General features: G+C 39.4%; 1 protein-coding gene across 1 annotated transcript in view; it reads right to left on the bottom strand.

The window, feature by feature from the left end:
- The window catches only part of gnat2 (guanine nucleotide binding protein (G protein), alpha transducing activity polypeptide 2), a 63,599-nt gene that overhangs the window by 17,678 nt on the left and 25,478 nt on the right, over window positions 1-20,443 (bottom strand). The window contains exons 2-5 of the mRNA XM_028799131.2: window positions 10,770-10,812; window positions 3,918-4,059; window positions 3,391-3,548; window positions 858-986 (exon numbers count right to left, since the gene is read on the bottom strand). Coding sequence (XP_028654964.1) covers window positions 858-986; window positions 3,391-3,548; window positions 3,918-4,059; window positions 10,770-10,812 — 472 coding nt within the window. The remainder of the gene's footprint in view (window positions 1-857; window positions 987-3,390; window positions 3,549-3,917; window positions 4,060-10,769; window positions 10,813-20,443) is intronic.

Here is a 20,443-nt window from a genome sequence, read left to right as displayed (position 1 = left end):
GTTGCTTGGGCTACAATGATATAGGCTGCTCTGTTCAGCCTGTTTTCATGGCAGACCCTTATCAAGGAGACAGAGATATTATGAATGACATGACACAATAGTTTGGACTCAATTCCTCATAGTCTATTAGCCATCATCAGCAGCTATAAAACACTGCACTTTATGATCATGTTTCTCCATGGCTTACCTCCAAATGATATCTTCTACCCTAATTTTGTCTAAAGTTATGAACCAAATAAAATGTGGAAGTTTATCAGACCAGAAGGAAATTTGGAAGACTTTTTGGGAAACTCTTGTGCGCTTGAGTCATCCCTTAACCCTGACTAGACTTCTTGGGATAGCCCTGGAATAACACCCAGGGCCATACCTAAGCCTTGGAACCTGTGGGTTTTTCATCCTGGTACTCTCCTTAGTAGCCCAGGAGTCCCTTCATCTTTGGACTCCCACTCTATTTTCAAAGGTGAGACAATGCCTCAGTCACATGTCTTTCAAAATGGGTAACAGGGAGCCATGTGTAACATAGCATGTTTCCCATTTGCCACCTGTTACTTTTGGTATTTCTTGTTTCATTAACTAATGTCCCTTACTGTTCTTCCATTATTGAACAGTTTCTTTGTGAGAATGCTTCTACATGCATTGTCAAGACAGTCTTTCGTTGGGGAGTTTAATGACTATTTCCTGCCCTGAACTGTCCCAGAACAGTTGCAATCCTGACCCCAATCAGATCTCCCTCTAAACTGTGTCTTTGGGTAAGGTAGATGAGGATGCAAAGGCATGTCATGAAAGGGTTGTCACATAGCGAGCAAATGCAGTGATTCAGTACGGAATGAGTGGAAGTTTTGCTGCTTTTCCCTCACCTGAATTGCAGGTCCTTGAAACAGAACTGCTCCTCAATGATACCCGTAGTCTTGACTCGAGATCGCAAGACATCCTGTTCATTTGGAAGGTAATTTTCAGCTGTGATCCTGTCTAACTGGTTGAGGTAACTGCAGACGGAGAGGTAAAGAAAAGATTAGAGGGAGAAAAAGAATCAAGAAATGATCCACCACATGTTGATGCAACACTAGGAGTAGAAAAAGATAAGGCAGGATACCAAAAGAAAGAAAAATGGCAGAATGAGGGGAGGTAAGATGGGTAAAAGCGTGACACACAGAGGATAGGATAAAGAATGGAGAGAAAGAGAGCAAGTTATCTCTAATCTATCCTTTTAATCCTTATAATTATAAGTGCCAACATAACAATAGGTTTCATGGCAATAACTCCTGGGAAAATTGGAAATTAAGGTCAAAGGTGTCTTATCTTAAGACTACAAAATGACAACAAAAGTTCAGAAGCCATGCCTCCATGATCAAACAGTTAACTTTTGTGAGCTGGAATGTTAAAGGTTTGAATCACAAATTAAAGAAAAAGAAAGTATTTTCTCGCCTAACAGGTCTAAACGCTAAAATAGCATTTTTACAGGAGACTCACTTATTAAGCAAGGGTCAGTTTCGGCTGCAAAGTGACTGGACTGGCCAAATATTCCATTCCAGCTTTACAAAGGAAACCAGAAGTGTGGGAATTCTTATACATAGAACAATCTCATTTGTAGCATTAGATGTAGTATATGAACTTGAAGGGAGATATGTGATCGTCATGGGCAGTTTATTTAACTGTAAAATGATTTTGATAAATGTTTATTCACCCAATGTCAATGATAGGGAATTCATGCAAAACGTATTTGCATCCATTCCCAATGTGAACACTCATAAAATTATAATGGTTGGTGACATTAATTGTGTTTTAAATCCAGACCTAGATACTGTAGGTCTCCTTCCACAGGGACAACAAAATCTAACACTGCAAAGACAATTACACAGTTTATAACTGATCACAACTTATCAGACCCCTGGAGGTTTCTAAACCCAAACTCCAGAGCATATTCCTTCTACTCACCAGTGCACCATTGCTACTCAAGAACTGATTATTTCTTTGTAGATAACAATTTCTTGCCTATGATTAAATCTTGTAAGTACAACACTATAGTTATTTCCAACCATGCCCTTTTGATTTTGGAGCCAAAATCATTATGTCCCACATATTCATCCTGTAGATGGCATTTTAATCCACTTTTTTTAGCCGACGAGAACTGAACAGAATTTATATCCAAACAAATCAATCTTTTTTTAGAGACAATTACATCCTCAGAGGTCTCTGCAGGAATACTCTGGGAAACCCTGAAGGCCTTCTTAAGAATGGAGATTTATAAAAGCAAGTGAAAACGTAGATACAAGGAGATAACAAACATTGTAAAACATAAAGAGAAGAGAAAGGACAGCAGAAGGAGGGCAATAGAATTGTGGTACGAATGGAATTTGAGATTGGGTGCAGAATATAAAATGGCTTTAATTCATAAAGTAACAATGTTTTCATAATCATGTTCACATTTGGGAGGGGTTTGGTGGGGAAGACTGGAGCTTATCTTGCCTGCACTTGGCACAATGCAAGAAAATTCATAAACACCCATGCTTACACTTACAGAGGGACAATTTAGAGTTAACACAATTACGAGGGGGGACCCAAAAATAACGAGAATTTTATTTCTGGAAGCTGGAGGGGTGTTAGTTCCGGCGTTTGCTGCTAGGTGCGTGTACTAGACTGCCCTCTGCATCATTTGGCCAGGCGGCGTCCTTGAAGTGCAGTGCAGAGAAAACGACCCGAATTGTGGCGATCGGACGAATGGCTTTGGCATCACGACACGGCATTGAGTGTGCGGCAGTTTCTCACAGAAAAGCGGGATAACAACGGTTTCCCACCCCCCAACTACTCCCCGGACCTTGCATCCTGCGATTTGTTTTACTTATTTCCAAGAATGAAGAGGGAACTTAAAGAAAAGCGTTTTCAGGATGTAGAGGAGGTCAACAAGCAAACAACGGAGGCACTGAAGGCTATCACTTTGTAAGAGTTTCAGAACCGTTTTGAACAATGGAAAAAGTGCTGGGACAAGTGTATTGCATCACAAGGAGAGTATTTTGAGGGATATTACATTTTGGAAATGGTCTGAGAAATATACGATTTTCTTTTTAAATTCTTGTTATTTTTTGGGTCCCCCCTCGTATTTGGGATGTGGGAGGAACATCCACACAAATGTGCAGTGAATTATGTTGGTTAATCCTTTCAGAGAGACTTTACTTTTCAGGGACCTGGCATAGGTTGTGTGGTGCATAACATGGTAATAGTCCAACTTTGCTAGTGGAGCACAGCATTTGAAGTGGAGTCACAAGATGAACCCAGATCTTTGCTGGCAGTAGGTTGGCTTCTCCAACCACAACAGCCCCCATTCTTCTGTAATTTCTGTCAGAAGAAGGGACACTCCGCAGAATACTGTTGCTTCTGAAAAGGTTCACTTACTAGGAGGCAGAGTCATTCAGCTGGTATTCTGCAGCTCTCTCGAAACAAGCCTGCACGCCTGTGTCTACCCAGAGCCTCTTAATCACAGCAACTAGCTCTGGGGGCATTGTACCTTCCTCAATTGAATCTGCCAGGTTGTTCAATGTACGTCCATCATCCTAAAAGAGAGTAGAGAAGATTAGTAGTGAGGTTGTGAATGTGTGATATCTCATGAAGAAAAAGGTATGATTCACCCTTCTCAATATGGGAAGATAATGATGAACTAGGAGGTACGATGTGCTGCTGTAGTGGCATCAGAGTCAATGGGGCAGTAAGAGGATGTGAACAAGTGGGCTAGCTGCCTCGGTGTATAACGTGCAATTCAAAAATGAGTCCTGTTGTAACCACAGTGGTGATGTTTTTAACTGTCAAAATTTCATTAGGCTGTTCAAAATACAACAAAAAGTGGAGACGTTCACAAGAGCTTGACACTGCTCTCCCAATGTCTTAGTTTTTACTGGTTTTTATTTTGGTTTTTCCATACTGACCGCTCTGGATGAGTTCCCATAGTCTATTCCAAGTGTCTGCATGGCTCGAACGATGGCCAGAATGGACTGCAGAATATTGCCATAGATGATTGCCTTGAATGCTAAACATTCTTCTTCTGAGTAGCCATCCTGATGGATAATTCTAAGAAGGAAGTAAAGCTTAGTTAGAGTTTCAGGTGACTCAGTACCTTACTTGCCACACAGAACCCAAACCCCGATTACTCATCCAAATAGATTTATGGAATCCCATCCTGTATGTACACATTTATCACTTGATGTTTACGAACACTCATGCAAAATGGAGGTGGGCTACTCGGGAAGCCAAGTGTACTAACCCACAAACTGAGAGCTGCGCTCTTCTCTGCCATCAAGCTTTGATTTTCAGCTCTGCTCACATGTCGGTTCAGCCTGGTAAGTATTTGAAAAGACCTGACGTGCAGCATCACCTCAACACAAGTAAACAGGCAGGACAGAGGTGTGGGTTTGTGGTTTGATGTTTTTATGGATTTTACTGTATCAACAAAAATACTTAACTATTCTTTTTCCACAGTTCTCTCTAATAAGGCAATAAAATCAATACATGCATACATACATAAATAAACGTTTGTTTTTGTCCTACTCTCAGTGTCTGTCTTATGTCTTCTACAAGGCTGTTTTTGCTTAGTGTAGGTCTCACGAGGGCACTGTTTCTCCACTATGAAAATTATTTTCTGGTTTCCTGTAGTTTTTATGAGTAACTGCCTGTTTACAGTTATGTTTTTTTAATCATATTTCTGGGTTGGATGAAAGCTTTTTACTGTCATATTTTTTAATGAAAAAAAAATCTGATAAAAATGGGTCGGATCACTTATTGCACAATTTGATTAGTTTTTCTTAGTTGAATTTCTGTTGCTGGGGTATTTTGGGGAGCAGCATACAAAAAAAAATGCATACATAAAAAATAGTGTCAGATTTGAATCCCCTGGCAATATTTCCACTTTCACTGAATAAATTAAAGTTTTCCAATAAAACATTTTAGTCCTGGATGTTGTCTTCATTTTTGAAAGGAGTTATTCCAGTGATTTTGTATATTCCACTAAAGTCTTTTCAAATATTGTACTACCCCGAAAGATGTCCGGTGCTATCAGTATCATAAGCGCTGATTATTTTTTTGACCCTGCTTTACTCATCACAGAATTGTGTCATTCGTGAAGCAGCAGGCGCACAGCAAGAACCAACAAAACATTCAACGCCAGTTTAGCATAGGTAGATGGAATAATAAAATTATAGAAACAAGTTCAAATAGTTTTAGAAGGCCTCTGTTATTTCTAGATGTGAAGATGCACGTTTAATAAGGCACAGGCTGCTTTTAAATAGGCAAAAAAATTGTCATTAGTTCCACCTAAAGTGGAAAACCCGGTGACCATCTAACTGCATGTGCATTACAAACAAAGGGTCACCAACTGCCACCATTGTCTAAGTGGTGGCTCATTTGTCCATAGACTCACTGGTTTGTTCTTATCCATCTTAACAAAAGGTTAATTGTGTGTGTCTGTCTGATTGGTTGCTATGTCTCTGTCATTCCCATAGATGGCACATCACAAACATTTTTAGTAAAAACAAAATGCATTACATTTCTCATTTCAACAGATGGCACATCAAAAACATCATCACTGGTTTGACGAATCCCATACCAAATTGAATATAACTGAGACAATGCATTCCATTTGTCGTTTCCAACAAATGGCATAGCACAAACATTAACACTACTTTCAAGAATCCCTTTACAAATTGCATATAACAGAGACATCTACATTACATTTGTCATTCCAATGGGTGTCACATCACAAACATTAACACTGTTTTTACAAATCCCATACCAAATGGTATGTAACAGAGACATAATGCATTGCATTTTTTGTTCCAGCAGATGGCACATCACAAACATTAACACTACTTTTAAGAATCCAATTACAAATTGCATATAACGGAGACATACTGTATACATTACATTTCACATTGCAACAGATGGCACATCACAAACATTAACACTTTCACTTTAACGAATCCCATACTAAATGGCATGTAACAGAGACATAATGCATTGCATTTGTCTTTCCCACAGATGGCGTATCACACACATTAATCACACTTTTATGAATTCCATACCAAAAGGCATATAACAGGGACATATGCATTACCTTTTCACTCCCAACAGATGGTACATCACAATATACAAATTATGTTTTTTGTTCCAGCTTTTCTTCTAGTACTGTATCTAGCACTTTGCTCTGGTTTATTGTCTTTCATTGTATTTAATGCTTTGCATATTCTGTATTTATCTGTAGTGTTCTATGCAGGTATTGTTTGTATCCGATGTTATATGTACCCCGCTGCTCTTTTTGAGACTCTGTGAAGTGGCTTGAGCATGGGAAAGGCACTATATAAATAAAATGTATTATTATTGTATTATTATTTAAAACTCCAGTGTGGCTGGTTATGGATGACATAATGAGTTAGAACAGAAACCACATGACATATGCCCAAAGAACCTTCACAAACACCTCTTTTGGATTCTTTTCCAGAACAGGGTGCCAGCAAAGTCACAGCAAGCTGCTTTAGTTTAGTGTAATAAACATTTCAGGCTCAATGTAGCTTACTGAGACAAATAATTGGGTTCAAATACCTAAACAGGCACTGTCTCTGTAGACCCTGCCCTGCCTGTTTCATTGTGAAAATTCTTGGTGTATCATATATGCATGCTGGGGTGATTGAAAGCCTGATAAACATCAGTCTAACTGTGTACAGCAGTGTGTCCTGTGATGGATTGTCCAATGGTTGGTTCTTGCCTTCTGCTTGAAGCTGCCAAGATGATGAATAGCTTCTAATGGCTCTAAAACTGATAAAACTTGATAAATGAAAGATCCTGCACAAAAAAGTGAGACCAGGAAATAGGAGGATAAATTAATGATTGTAGCATTTGATGTGAATGACGTCTAACTTTAAAGTATTATTGCTCTTACATTTAGTGGGACAAATTTTAGCAGCAGCAGGCGAGCATATCACAGATGTTTTTGCTCTAACTGCAGTCCTGTTGTATTCTTTGAACAGTTTATTACATACTGTGGGCCATGTTTTGAGGCTAATTTGGAATGAACGTTAAATCACAATAGCCATGGTGTTTTTATTTTATATATATATATATATATATATATATATATATATACATTTTGGCATTATGGCTGTATTCCAGTATTTTTTTGTGACTCTTTTCCTTTAATTTTTGCTTTTATTGTTTTCTCACACAGTATTTTATTTGATCATTTTCATGTCCATGTTCTTTCACAAAACATTTGAGTCTGTTGCGTAGTCTGTTTATGTTAATAATGGTTTTATATATAAAGTGCTCAAAAAATAAAACACATGAGATCTCAATGGGGAAAAAAAATCCTGCTGGATGTCTATACTGATATGGACTGGGTAATGTGTTAGGAATGAAAGGATGCCACATCGTTTGATGGCAATGAAAATTATCAACCTACAGAGGGCCGAATTCAAAGATACCCCAAAAATCAAAGTGAAAAAATAATGCGACAGGTTAGTCCATTTTGCCGAAATTTCATTGCAGCAACCCCAAATTGTACTCAGTAGTTTGTACGGCCCCCACGTGCTTGTATATATGCCTGACAACATCGGGGGGGGGGGGGATGCTCCTAATAAGACGACAGATGGTGTCCTTTGGGATCTCCTCCCAGATCTGGACCAGGGCATCACTGAGCTTCTGGACAGTCTGAGGTGCAATCTGGCGGCGTCGGATGGACCGAAACATAATGTCCCAAAGGTGTTCTACTGGATTTAGGACAGGCGAGTGTGGGGGCCAGTCAATGGTATCAATTCCTTCATCCTCAAGGGACTGCCTGCATACTCTTGCCACATGAGGCCAGGCATTGTCGTGCACCAGGAGGAACCCAGGACCCACTGCACCAGCATAGGGTCTGACAATGGGTCAAAGGATTTCATCCAGATACCAAATGGCAGTCAAGGTGCCGTTGTCTAGTCTGTAGAGATCTGTGCGTCCCTCCATGGATATGCCTCCCCAGACCATCACTAAACCACCACCACACCGGTCATGCTGAACGATGTTACAGGCAGCATAACATTCTCCACGGCTTCTTCAGACCCTTTCACGTCTGTCACTTGTGCTCAGGGTGAACCTGCTCTCATCTGTGAAAAGCACAGGGCGCCAGTGGTGGACCTGCCAATTCTGGTATTCTATGGCAAATGTCAAGTGAGCTCCACGGTGCTGGGCAGTGAGCACAGGGCCCACTAGAAGATGTCAGGCCCTCAGGCCACCCTCATGAAATCTGTTTCTGATTGTTTGGTCAGAGACATTCACACGAGTGGCCTGCTGGAGGTCATTTTGTAGGGCTCTGGTAGTGCTCATCCTGTTCCTCCTTGCCCAAAGAAGCAGATACCAGTCCTGCTGATGGGTTAAGGACCTTCTACATCCCTGACCAGCTCTCCTAGAGCAACTGTCTGTCTCCTGGAATCTCCTCCATGCCTTTGAGACTATGCTGGGAGACAAAGCAAACCTTCTGGCAATGACACTTATTAATGTGCCATCCTGGAGAAGTTGGACCAGCTGTGCAACCTCTGTAAGGGCCAGGTATCACCTCATGCTACCAGTATTGACACTGACCATAGCCAAATTCAAAATTAGTGAAAAAACAGCCCGAAAAGATGAGGAGGGAAAAATGTCAGTGGCCTCCACCTGTTAGACCATTCCTATTTTGGGGTTCGTCTCAGTGTTGCCCCTCTAGTGCACCTGTTGTTAATTTCATTAACACCAAAGCAGCTGAAACTGATTATCAACCATCTCTTACTTAACTGACCAGATCAATATTCCAGAAAGTTCACTGACTTGATGCTATACTCTGATTAAAAAGTGTTCCTTTAATTTTTTTGAGCAGTCTATTTTATATATTGTTTTCATTTTCTCTCACTTTATTCACAGTAAACGGGTTCAAGACTTTAGGGCTTTGCAGGCTTCAGGTTATAGCAGAACTTTATTCATCAGTGGCTAATTAAAGCCTGAAAATAAGTTTGGCCTATTCTATTCTATTCTATTCTATTCTAGTGTGCTCTCTACATTAAGAAAAGTGAGAATTTTGAAAAAACTTGATTGATATTGCTTTGCTCCATTTTAAACCAAAGGTTTGTTGTCATCCTTAGGTGTTAAAAGGTGAAAAAATGAAAAACACGCGGGTGTAAACATCAATTTGTCCTTGATAAAAACATTACACTGTCATTTGTTGGACAGCAGAAGAATTGGCGACAAATACAAAATTTCTACAGACTGAATGGACTGTATATGTAGCCATGCTATGTAAATTCTTCAAATAAAAAAAATCAAATCTGCACTCATATTCTTGGTGCTATAAAATCAGCTTTTCAAGTAGTTTTGAGTACGAATATCGATAATAAAGAAATAGTCTGATGTTAGGTATGGTTAAAGAACAGAAAGACCTGCCTTCATTGTAACCCAAACCAAGAACAACTTGTACAGTATAATAATAATTCTTTGCATTTATATAGCGCTTTTCTCACTACTCAAAGCGCTCAGCAATTGCAGGTTAAGGGCCTTGCGCAAGGGCCCAACAGAGCAGAGTCTCTTTTGGCATTTTACGGGATTCGAACTGGCAACCTTCCGATTGCCATTGCAGATCCCTAGCCTCAGAGCTACCACTCCGCCAGTATATTAAGATGGATTAAACATTTATGTGTGTGTGTGTTGTGTTTTTAAGCTCTCTATTGTGCATAACACATAGTAATCTTTTTTTATTAACCAGTCAAACTTGCGGATTGCACCGTTGAGCCTTTTGTTATATAAAACTTGGTTAATATTAGTTCAATGTGTGCAGTAATTTTCATCACAGTGGACGTTGATCTGTGTAAGTCCATTAATGCTAGTTACTGTCACTATTTTATAAAAAAGGACTTGTATCGTTCTGTAGTGTGTGCGCCATTTATGGAAACACACTTTTAGGTTAAAGTGACGCTGGCCTTCCAGAAGAGAAAACATTTTTAGCTGAGTAGTCCTCCTGTGAGCGTTAGAGTTAGGGTTTGATTCTAGGTGGCGGTTGACTCGCGAAGTGCTAAGGGTGTTGTCAGTTTTGCTTTGAATGGCAGCAGTGATAGGGTTGTCTTTCAAAGAGGGCTATGAATTTTTATTAGAGGAAAAGAAACCGTATTCAGGGTGTGAGAATGTCACAGAGCAGTTGGCTGAAAAACAGCAAATATTAGTTGCCTGGATTTCTTAAGTTCAACTGGGTTATGACACGAGGTTGGAGAAGGACAGGCTGGAGAGTAAATGGAGGGTGAGTTCAGCCTTATTTATAATGTTAAATCACAAACACACACTCTGTGTGTAGACCTGCATTTGTGCAGTTCAAGGGAATAAGCACTATAGTTGGCCATTGCTGGCACAGTTGGCTCTTCCTACGTAAAGGGTGCAGAGTGTCGGGGTTAGAGATGAATATAAGACAAGTAGGCTAACAGTCACACCTTCGATTTACTGGAAAACACAATGAATCATGAACTGCGACAAAAGGAGACTGTAATGTAGCTGTTTTTAAATTCCATAAAACACTCTTAATGCATTTTCTTTTCTTTTTTAGAAGCAAGTATTGCAGACAGGCAGCATTCTTTGCAAATATAGTAGAGAGTGCTATCTGATGGTTACAGACTGACTTGTCCTACATGTACATTACAGGAGTGGATCCAAAATCTTTGTGCAGTACGTATTCACTTTTATTTGTCTTTCTAGACATTTGTTTAAAGTGACATTTTGAGGGCATTGATGTGTTCACTTACTTCATCTGTTTGACGATGGTGCTTTTTCCTGACTCTCCAGCCCCTGAAAGAAGACAGGAAAAAAGCTCAGGTGAAGTAGGAAGTCTTTCCATACAGATGTCAGTCCTGTTGCTGCAAAAGGAAGAAGTATTTCCTGCCATGTGCCCATCTGTGTGCCAGTAGTGCTCAGACGCCCTCCATAGGCTGACACTTTTAAAGCTAGATATTGTAACTATCGATCCATTCCATTCAACCATCCATCTGCTTTTTGAAAATTTTTTTAAGTTAAGAACTAAGCCTGTCCGTGATACCAGGACATCTAAAGGCATTATCACTTGTGCTAGGCCAATTTACAGTTACAGTTCATTAACCAAATACCCAGATGTCCCAGGTGCATTGTGTTACCAAGCAGAACTTCATTAGCCATGGAGGGAAAGCACCAGTGAATGACCCCTGTACTGCTGTTCAGAAAAATAGGAAACACTTTAATACCCAATTAACACTAGTGGGCGGCTACAGCTAACCAAGATGGAGTAGCACACTCACTGGTACCATACCAAAGAAGCAAAGATAGTGACACAGTTTCACAGCAATAAATCTCTCTATTATAATAAAAAAATCTTTTAACAAGACGTGACTTTTTGAAGAGTCTTTTTGGAATGAAGTCCCGTAGGACGGAGACTTTTAACATGAGATTCTTTCAAGTCACGTCATATTTACAACCATTTTCAGACAAGACCACAGTCATCTAACCTCTCAGTCGTGTGAATGCTTTTGTCAGACACAATTCCTGCACTCTTATAAATTTTATCAGGACAACAATTTTATACATTCTAGATGACACGTCAAAGACTAAGCAAAGAAGAAAGAGCAGTGCGTGTCGAAAAGAGACCCAAAAGTGTTGGAGAGAAACGAATGCAAAAAAGAACAGTAATAATCTATGTGCAAATTCTGAAAATAAGGAAAGTAATAATCAGCCCGGACCATGGGAAAGGTGCTATATAAATAAAATGTATTATTATAATAATAATAAGTGGAATTGAAAACCTTGCAGGCCCAATCGGGGTCAGAAATAAAAGACAAAGAGTAAAAGACAAAGTAGAACTTCATAAAGACGAACAAAAACGGCGCGATATTAGACATTAGACACAAAGGACATCTTGATATGCCACTCGAATTAAAATGTTTACAGTTTCCCATTAAAATAGCTTTTGCTATGACAATTAACAAATCACAGGGACAAACATTCGAAAAAGTCAGTTTATTTTTTAGAGAGAAAGAAATGATATTCACTCACGGGCAGTTATACGTTGCGTTTTCACGATGTAAGTCCAAACACGGAATCAAAATTCAATGCAATCTTGAAGAAAAGTTAATTCCAAATATTGTTTTTACTGAAGTTTTAAAGTAAAAGTGAAAATAATGAATTTGTAACAATTCCCATGAAAATAACAATCTCTTTAAATTGTATATCTGGTTAACGAAACCTGGGGGCTGACGAGCGAATTGAGCAGGGGGCAGAGCCCCCTTAGTAAATAAATAAATAGCCAGCAATGCCCAAAGAAAATGGAGTGTTAGTATCAGGACTTGCAAATAGCTCGCAGGGTCAGAACTAATAAGAATACTCTTCTGTGTTTCAGAGCTGCACAACTGATGTCTTGAAGGACAACGGCGCGCTGCAGACATTCTTCATAACTCGTCTATTCAGCAGAAGCCAATTTTTGTAGCCGGTCTGCATTGTTGATCGGACGTCTTGTTGTTTTTTTGCCCTTTCTGTACTTGACTTGTAATTTTTGAGTTATTTAGTAGCCTGCAGTTTAGCACAACTGTAAATAATTGTTGCCAAAAGTTGACTCACACAAGCAGGTATACTCTTACTAGTTCTTTAGTATTTTTTAATTATTCTTTTTCTTGAATGCGGGCATTTACATTGAACAGGCTCAGGAGTTAAGTGGTAATGAATGCTGGTCGTCTCTCCAGAATGTTACGATGAATCCTCCCATTTTAAAATCTTTTCTATTGGGAAACATAGATGGCGTATCTTAAAAAAAATATATGTTTTGGTGAACTAAAATTCTTAAATATAACTCTGGTATTCTAAAAAAAAAAAAAAAGAAATATGTCCAAACAATTTCAACAAAATACCTGATTAGGTTTAGGTTTAGGTTTCTTTATTTAGTCATGTTTACACAGGAAAACATGAAATTTGCCTTCTCAGTTGCATCTAATAACAGGTAACAGACAGAATGAAATAAAACAGACAAATAGAAATAAGAAAGGTTAAGGTAAGGCAGTTAGATAAAACATATTTACACCAAACAAACAAAAAAAAAAGGTAACAGGATATATATCAAAACCTTAAACATTATCTCCAATATTTCTTATTGAAAAGTCGTATGGCACTAGGAAGAAAGGAGTTTCTGGAGCGATTTGTGTGGGTTTTCAAAGCAACTATCCTTCCTGATTTACTGAAGTTTAGTTCTACATGTAATGGATGTCTGTCATCAGTTGAGATGATTTCCAGTTTCTTTAGCATTGCCCTCTGACTCACACTAGTCAAATCACCTACATCAGCCCCAATAACTTTAGCTGCATACTTCGTAATCTGCTGGAGCTAGTAGACTGACTGAATGAAAAAATGTCTCATCTGCCTGTAGAGGAGGTAATGAATTAGCCAGGCTGTACTGTAAATACATGTGTAGTGTAGTATACTGCATATATTGAGTTCACATTAATATAAGCACTTTTAAGTTTGTATTTTATTCTGTTTATACATCTGTCCTGCACTGTTCATGTGTTGTTGAATCTTTTACCCATGCGTTGGCATTGACGTTTTGTTAATTGTTATGATCGCATGATCTATTTGGCAGTTGTTTTTGTGAAAATATCCCAGTGGAGCGAGTAACTGCAAAAGCTGTCCATATGAGGAATCTCCCAGTTATTAAGTAATAGAAGTGGATCCCGTCTAAGGTGAATACCTACCCTATAGCTACTACTGGCAAATACTTTATTAAAAAAAAAAAAAGGAAAATAAATTATAACTTAAAAGTATTGAAACCAGGTTCTCTCAGAAAATAATATTCCCTGGTTCTTCGTTTAATTTCTATTTCCATTCACCGGCCTCTGGCAAGAAGAATATGGTGTCCTTTTTTTGTTAGAATGCCAGCACAGACCCAGGCTTTGGACTTTGGCTGAGTGTTTAGTATCACACTACTGTGCAGAACTGAAAAGCAAAGCTGCATATTCTCTTGTTGCCATAGAGATCCGGCTGCCTTACCATTTGTCCCCAGTTACATGCCTAACACCTTCTAAGGGGGGGGGGGGGGGGGGGGGGCTTTTGGTGACAAGAGTGAGACTTGTCCACTCCACAAAATATTTCATGAGAGTAGTGTGTGTTGTATTACATAAGTAAGCATTGATAATAATGAGAAGAAGAAAAACAACACCATTAAAGTCTTGTTTGACCTCTAAGGGTAGAATTAGCCTGCTATCTCGATTACATTTTCAGTCTAATGACATGTAGTTAGGCTACAATTCATGTAATCAGTTCTAGGTTTTAGTTACACTCAGTCCCAGTGTCAAACAGAAATCCATGTCAATCAAACAGTCTTTATTTCATACTGAATTTCACTCATCACAAGCTTTAGTCAGATTTGTACAGTTGTTCGTATGCGTTTTCATCTGAGTCTTTTGTTTCAGTGAATTCGCTATTGTAGACCACATATCATTTTAATTCATTTCAGATTATTCTTATTAAGTACCTTTCCACTTGTTTTAGCCCAGCCTACTATATGCTATAGCAATTGTAACAAGGTGAAAATAAAGCCCACAATTGCGTAATATGTTCCCTCTTTAATTTAGAGGATCATCTGACTGGTAAGGGTTTGTCAGAAACAAACCTGGTACCAAGAGTACCCAAGGCAGCGGGAGGGTCTCATTATAAAACCCACCTGGGTTGCCCAAACACAACACAGTACACCAGTATGAACAGAAGGTGACCACCAGGGAGTGGCAGTAGATGTTTCTGATCCATTGGATGTCACACTCGAAAGCAAGTGGAAGCAGAGTGGTCTGATGAGCTTGGTGAGTAGGTCAATGCAATTCTTCCAGGCAGCTATGAGGTAGGTAGCATTAGGGTCATTTTAATGGGACAGTGGGGGCTTTGTTACCTTTTAAGAGAAAAAGAGGACCAGCAGCTAATTTATATATCCCAGTCTATTTTAAGCCAGAACAGAGTTAGGGTATAGTGTTCTTGAAAGTCGCAAGATGACATTATGGCTTGGCGATTCAGAAACTTCATGAACCTGCGATTGACCACGGAATGGAATTTAAAGGCCTTCTCTTAAATAATTGTTCATAGTGTCGGAAGTCAGAAGACTAGTTATGGCAACAGCTCACTGGCAGGGATGAAAATAGAGAAAGAGATGCTGGGAAGGGAGTTCTTGGTTGTGGTGGGAAGGCGGGGATCTATCAGACAGCCCAAAACAATTGTCTGTATTTGCAGAATCAGTGGGAAAGCACATTTTTGTTTGTATTAATTAATTTTGATGCTTTGTATATTTCCATTATTTATCCCCTATCAGTGTTTTGGTGAATAAACTTACCATTTTAATGTATGCTCAGTGCCTTACAAATAATATTCATACCCTTTGAAGTTTTTGATTTTATAGACGTATCTATTGTGACAAGAAGATAGTTTTCTTGTAGCTTTTTAATACCCAAATAGGGATGAAAGGCCAAAAATATACAAAAGACTGGTGATTTTATTATAAAATTACAGTCACAAGGGATAATCAATGTACAAGACTTAAGGATAAAAAAAATAAGAACCAATATAGGTTCTTCCCAAACTGTTTCCATGGGGTTCCTAACTCATTTACCTACTTTAAACAACAGCACAGTTCGATTAATAGCGTCTGTCTTTCTCTTACATCTCCAGTCTTTCTTCTTCCCCATGTACTACCAAACTCCAAGTTCTGATGGCCAATGGACAGAAGAGACCCTCAAGACCCACCCAGTTAGAATTTCCAAGTATACTCCTGAGATAGATTTCAGGGTCTCTAGACCCCTCAGGGTCATCCCCCTGGTCTTAGTCCTACCAAAAGGGCCTTTGATGCAAATGCCAATGGGTCACACGATTCATATTCTAAACAATACCAGATTGTCTGCGCCCCTGGTCTGATATACAGTATTCACATCTACCATTTGTTTTCCTTTTTTTTTTTTTTTTTTTTTACAAATTAAGTTGCTATTATATCCAAATCTTACCTTTAACACTACAGACTGTTCTGAATTTGCTAACTGAGGAATAAACAGAAAACCAGAAGGCTTACAATTTGTGGCGAATGCCACAAGTGTGAGTGTCCACAAATGGGAAGCTTGTCCGGATATGTGCCTGTTTACATGACCTTAACTGTTTTCAAAAGGGGTCCTTAACAGACACATTAAAAATACAAATGCATTTCTATAAGTTAAAACTCATACGGGAAACTCAAGAGTTAAGCAATGTATGATTTTAAGCAAAATTTGAAGTGCAACCTATTTTGGAATATGCAATGTAAGCACTGAAAGGGGAAACCAAGAAGTCATATCAGCAAGAACTAGCACGCGTTTTTGAACTTGTACTGTAATTTTAATTTAATTTGTTAAAAATAGGAAAGTAATAGGTTTAATAAAGCCATTGTTTTCCTCACTAAGACTGCTGCCAAACTTTTTGGCAACACCAAAACGGAGACATAAACAAAAGGAGCTTGCTTATTAGATATAAAAACGTGAAGATTCTGTGCCCAAAGTTTACTCTGCCACTAACACTTTATTGCTTGGTTTTAGTCTTCAGCAATGCCTGCAGTGATTGCTTCATTGTTAGCAGGAACGCATTCTGCAGTGCATAAATGTCAATTGGATGGTCTAAATCAGGGGTCGCCAACTCAAGTCATGGAGGACCACAGTGGCTGCAGGTTTTCATTCTAACTCTTTTCTTAATGGGTGACCCGTTTTTGCTGCTAATTAACTTCTTGTGAATTCATTTTAATTGACTTGCTCTTGAAGACTCAGACCCCTTAATTGTTTCTTTTTCCTAAATTAACAGCCAAACAATAATGAGAAGGGTGGCACGGTGGTGCAGGGGTAGCGCTGCTGCCTCGCAATAAGGAGGCCTGGGTTCGCTTCCCAGGTCCTCCCTTCATGGAGTTTGCATGTTCTCCCCGTGTCTGCATGGGTTTCCTCCGGGTACTCCGGTTTCCTCCCACAGTCCAAAGACATGCAGGTTAGGTGCATTGGCGATCCTAAATTGTCCGTAGTGTGTGCTTGGCGTGTGTGTGTGTGTGTGTGTGTCCTGCAGTGGGCTGGCACTCTCCCGGGATTTGTTCCTGGCTGGGATTGGCTCCAGCAGACTCACGTGACCCTGTGTTAGGATAAAGCGGGTTAAAAAATGACTGACAGACAATAATGAGAATGAGAAACAAAAGGAGCCAAAACAACTGGTGTCCATCACACATTATCTGAAAATAAAGAAAGATGAAGGTCTCAGGAATGTTGATCTGCTAGGATCCATAAAACATTTTGATGGTCCTTTCACGCTGCTCCAATCCATTCAAACTAGTGTGGTGCTGAATTGTCACCCATTCTACGGCTGCGCTTGGGTCCTAATTTGGGATCCTAAGGTGGTCCGTTGTGTGCTGGGTGCAGTAATGCGCTGTATCAGTGCATGCTCCCAATCTCCCTCTTTCTCTACAGCTCTTAGAAAAGGGAAAATAAACAGTTCTGGAAATGTCTGCTGTGGCAGAATGAGAGCACCAGCAAGCCATGGAGGTAAATAACGGGTTTAATTAACAACAAGATTCATCTTCTAATTAAGATACTGGTTGGAAAGAAATAGATTGGAATTAGCAGGTCATCTGTTAACCCAGCCAAGGGGGATGCACAAACCAGTGTGTTTCTTCGTGCCGGTCCCAAGCCCGGATAAATGGGGAGGGTTACGTCACGAAGGGCATCCGATGTAAAATTTTGCCAAATCAATATGCGGACAACAATGCAAATTTCCATTCCGGATCGGTCGAGCCCTGGGTTAACAACGACCGCCACCAGTACTGCTAGCCAACAGGGTGCTGGTGGAAATTGGGCTACTGTTGGCCGAAGAAGAAGAATAAGAAGGTGAGGACAGAAAGATATGGAAGAAGTTGATCCGCTATAGCGACCCCTAACGAGAGTAGCCAAAAGAAGAAGAAGCAGGTCATCTGTTGGTTCACTTCACATCTCATTTTTGTTTGGCTGCCATTTAGGGAACAACAAATCAATTTAGAGGATGGAGTCTTGGCAATTCAAATGAAGGGAATAGAAGTCAATTAACAGCACAAATTGATCCATGATGAAGAAAACGGCAGGAAAGAAAACCAGCAGCCACTGCGGCCCTCAAGGATCAGAGCTGGATGCCCCTGGTTGAGCCCTTTTGCTTTTCCAACTCACTTCAGAACTTTTGGTAATATTAATAATCTAGCTGTCAAATCTTTGCCTTTGTACATTAAGTGTGTTACTTGTCTCAGCATATCTTAACCATGACTGATTCAGGTCCTTTTTCACTTCAGTAGCCCTGGGATAATCCTAATACCTTTTTGTAAAAGCTCATTAATGTAACAGAATTATTGTGTGGCTTATCTTCTCATATTGTTAATTAATGGTGTTGAGATCCAACCTTAAATATCTTCTAGTAGGAGTTCTTTCCTCTTCTGGACCTTGGCTCGGATTATTTTATGGTGTACTGGACACAGTGACATTCAAACCACTAATCTCCGCTACTGAAGCCATTTATCCTTATTTTCCCTTATCGGCTGAGATTCTTCAAATTCCCAGCTTTCACCTCTAGTCACCTCTCCCTCTTTCGCTCTCTCACTCTGGAATTTGGCTTCCTCATCCAGAGGAAGAGCTTAGAGCTTAAAGGTGATTAAGAGCAAACAGAGAAAGCCCTCTACACTTTAATTTGATGAGCTTCTTCCATTGGTAGCTCCGTCCTGCAAACCTGGCTGGTTTAGATACTTGGGAGTGTGCAGCAAAACAGTTAAACTAATAGTACCTTCTGGCAAGGGGAACAACCACTGGTTTTCATTGTAATTAACACGACACATTGAGCTAACGACAACCTTGTGACTTCAGTGGACCCAGCAGTCATGGAGACAGTAGACTGAGTTCTGAACTGAGTCTTTATCAGGAGAAAATTATATTCCTTATTTCATTAAATCCTGAGTCTTTATTGGGAGCAAATTATATTCCTTATTTAATTAATCCCTGAGTCTTTATCAGGAGCACAGTGAATTCCTTATTTAATGAAATCCTGCATTTTATGTAAACACTTATGCTTATGAGGGTTGTCATCTTTATTTGAATTGCCTGTTTACTGCCTAGTCTTGGATGTTTTCATAGTATAACTATTTTCTCTTTTGGGTACACCATTTGCTAAGATATTTCTTAAAGCAATATACTTTGTTGGCTTATGAAACATGTCTTATGTACTTTTCCAGTACTTATCTCTTCAATACCTCCAAAGAAGCAGGCAACTTTCAATTAATATTATACCATCTGTTTCTTCCTAGTATGTCCTGTGAATTACTCAGAGCCTATGCAGACTGTCTATTAGGATAACATGTTCCTAACAAAGATTTGAAAAGTCTAATGGGCTGCACGTAAGAAACAGTAGTGCACACTTGGTATTTGTTCTGAAACTGACAAAAGAAAGGACAAGTTTAGTCAAATGAATTAAGAACCCTGTGGTGGGCTGGCGCTTTGCCTGGGATTTGTTTCCTGCCTTGTGCATTGAGTTGGCTGGGATTGGCTCCAGCAGACCCCTGTGACCCTGTAGTTAGGATATAGCAGGTTGGATAATGGATGAATGGATGAATTAAGAACCGGGTATGCATTTAAAATAAATTTAATGAGGGATACTGCAGCCATCAGGGACTCCGGTGGTCCATGATCAGTGCTGACTGACATCTCATAAAGCAATCAGTAAATTAGGTAGAATTCACTTCATAGTTATTTAAGAAAAGGACATCAAACTGGTTACTACTTGGTTAACTGGTAAAAAAAAATAACAGTGTTCTCAGAAATTGAATATTCTATGAAAATTAGGAGTCACAACAGATTGTAGGGTTGCCATGCAAGAGGCCATCACCATAATTAATCAGTTCATCTGAATAATTCTAATAATGCTGACTTCTGCTAGTTATACTGGTAATAATGACGGCAATGATAAAAAAAAAAAACACAAAATAAGCAAGGGCGAATTAGTACCTGATAATTAAAAACACCATCGCTATGAAATGACAGAAACAGGAATAATAATAATGACGGTAGCAGTAATTATATAGCTATTACCATTTCAAATAATACATTAACAAAAATCAGTTTTTTTAAAGGGGGAGTCAATCTACACCTGCAAAACAAATACTGTTTTGAGTGTAGCGATTAATAATAATGTTACAAATAATGATTTGTCATCCTCGTCGCCGGTCATTTTCAAGGTTTACCGAGATTAGCCAGTTGCCCCTAATTTCTTTTTCTCCATTCCCTACAGTCCAGGATATCCTTTCAGGTGAGACTCATTCTTTTCATGTCATCGGAAAGCACCAACAACTATTTCTTTGTCCCCCCTCTTGGCCACCCTCATCTTTTGCACCCAAACAACCTTAGGGGGATTCTGCCAG

Source organism: Erpetoichthys calabaricus, chromosome 3 (genome assembly GCF_900747795.2).
Source record: "Erpetoichthys calabaricus chromosome 3, fErpCal1.3, whole genome shotgun sequence".
NCBI classification, from domain to species: domain Eukaryota; kingdom Metazoa; phylum Chordata; class Cladistia; order Polypteriformes; family Polypteridae; genus Erpetoichthys; species Erpetoichthys calabaricus.
Note: the sequence above shows the minus strand (reverse complement) of the source record. Positions and strands in the feature narration are given on the sequence as shown.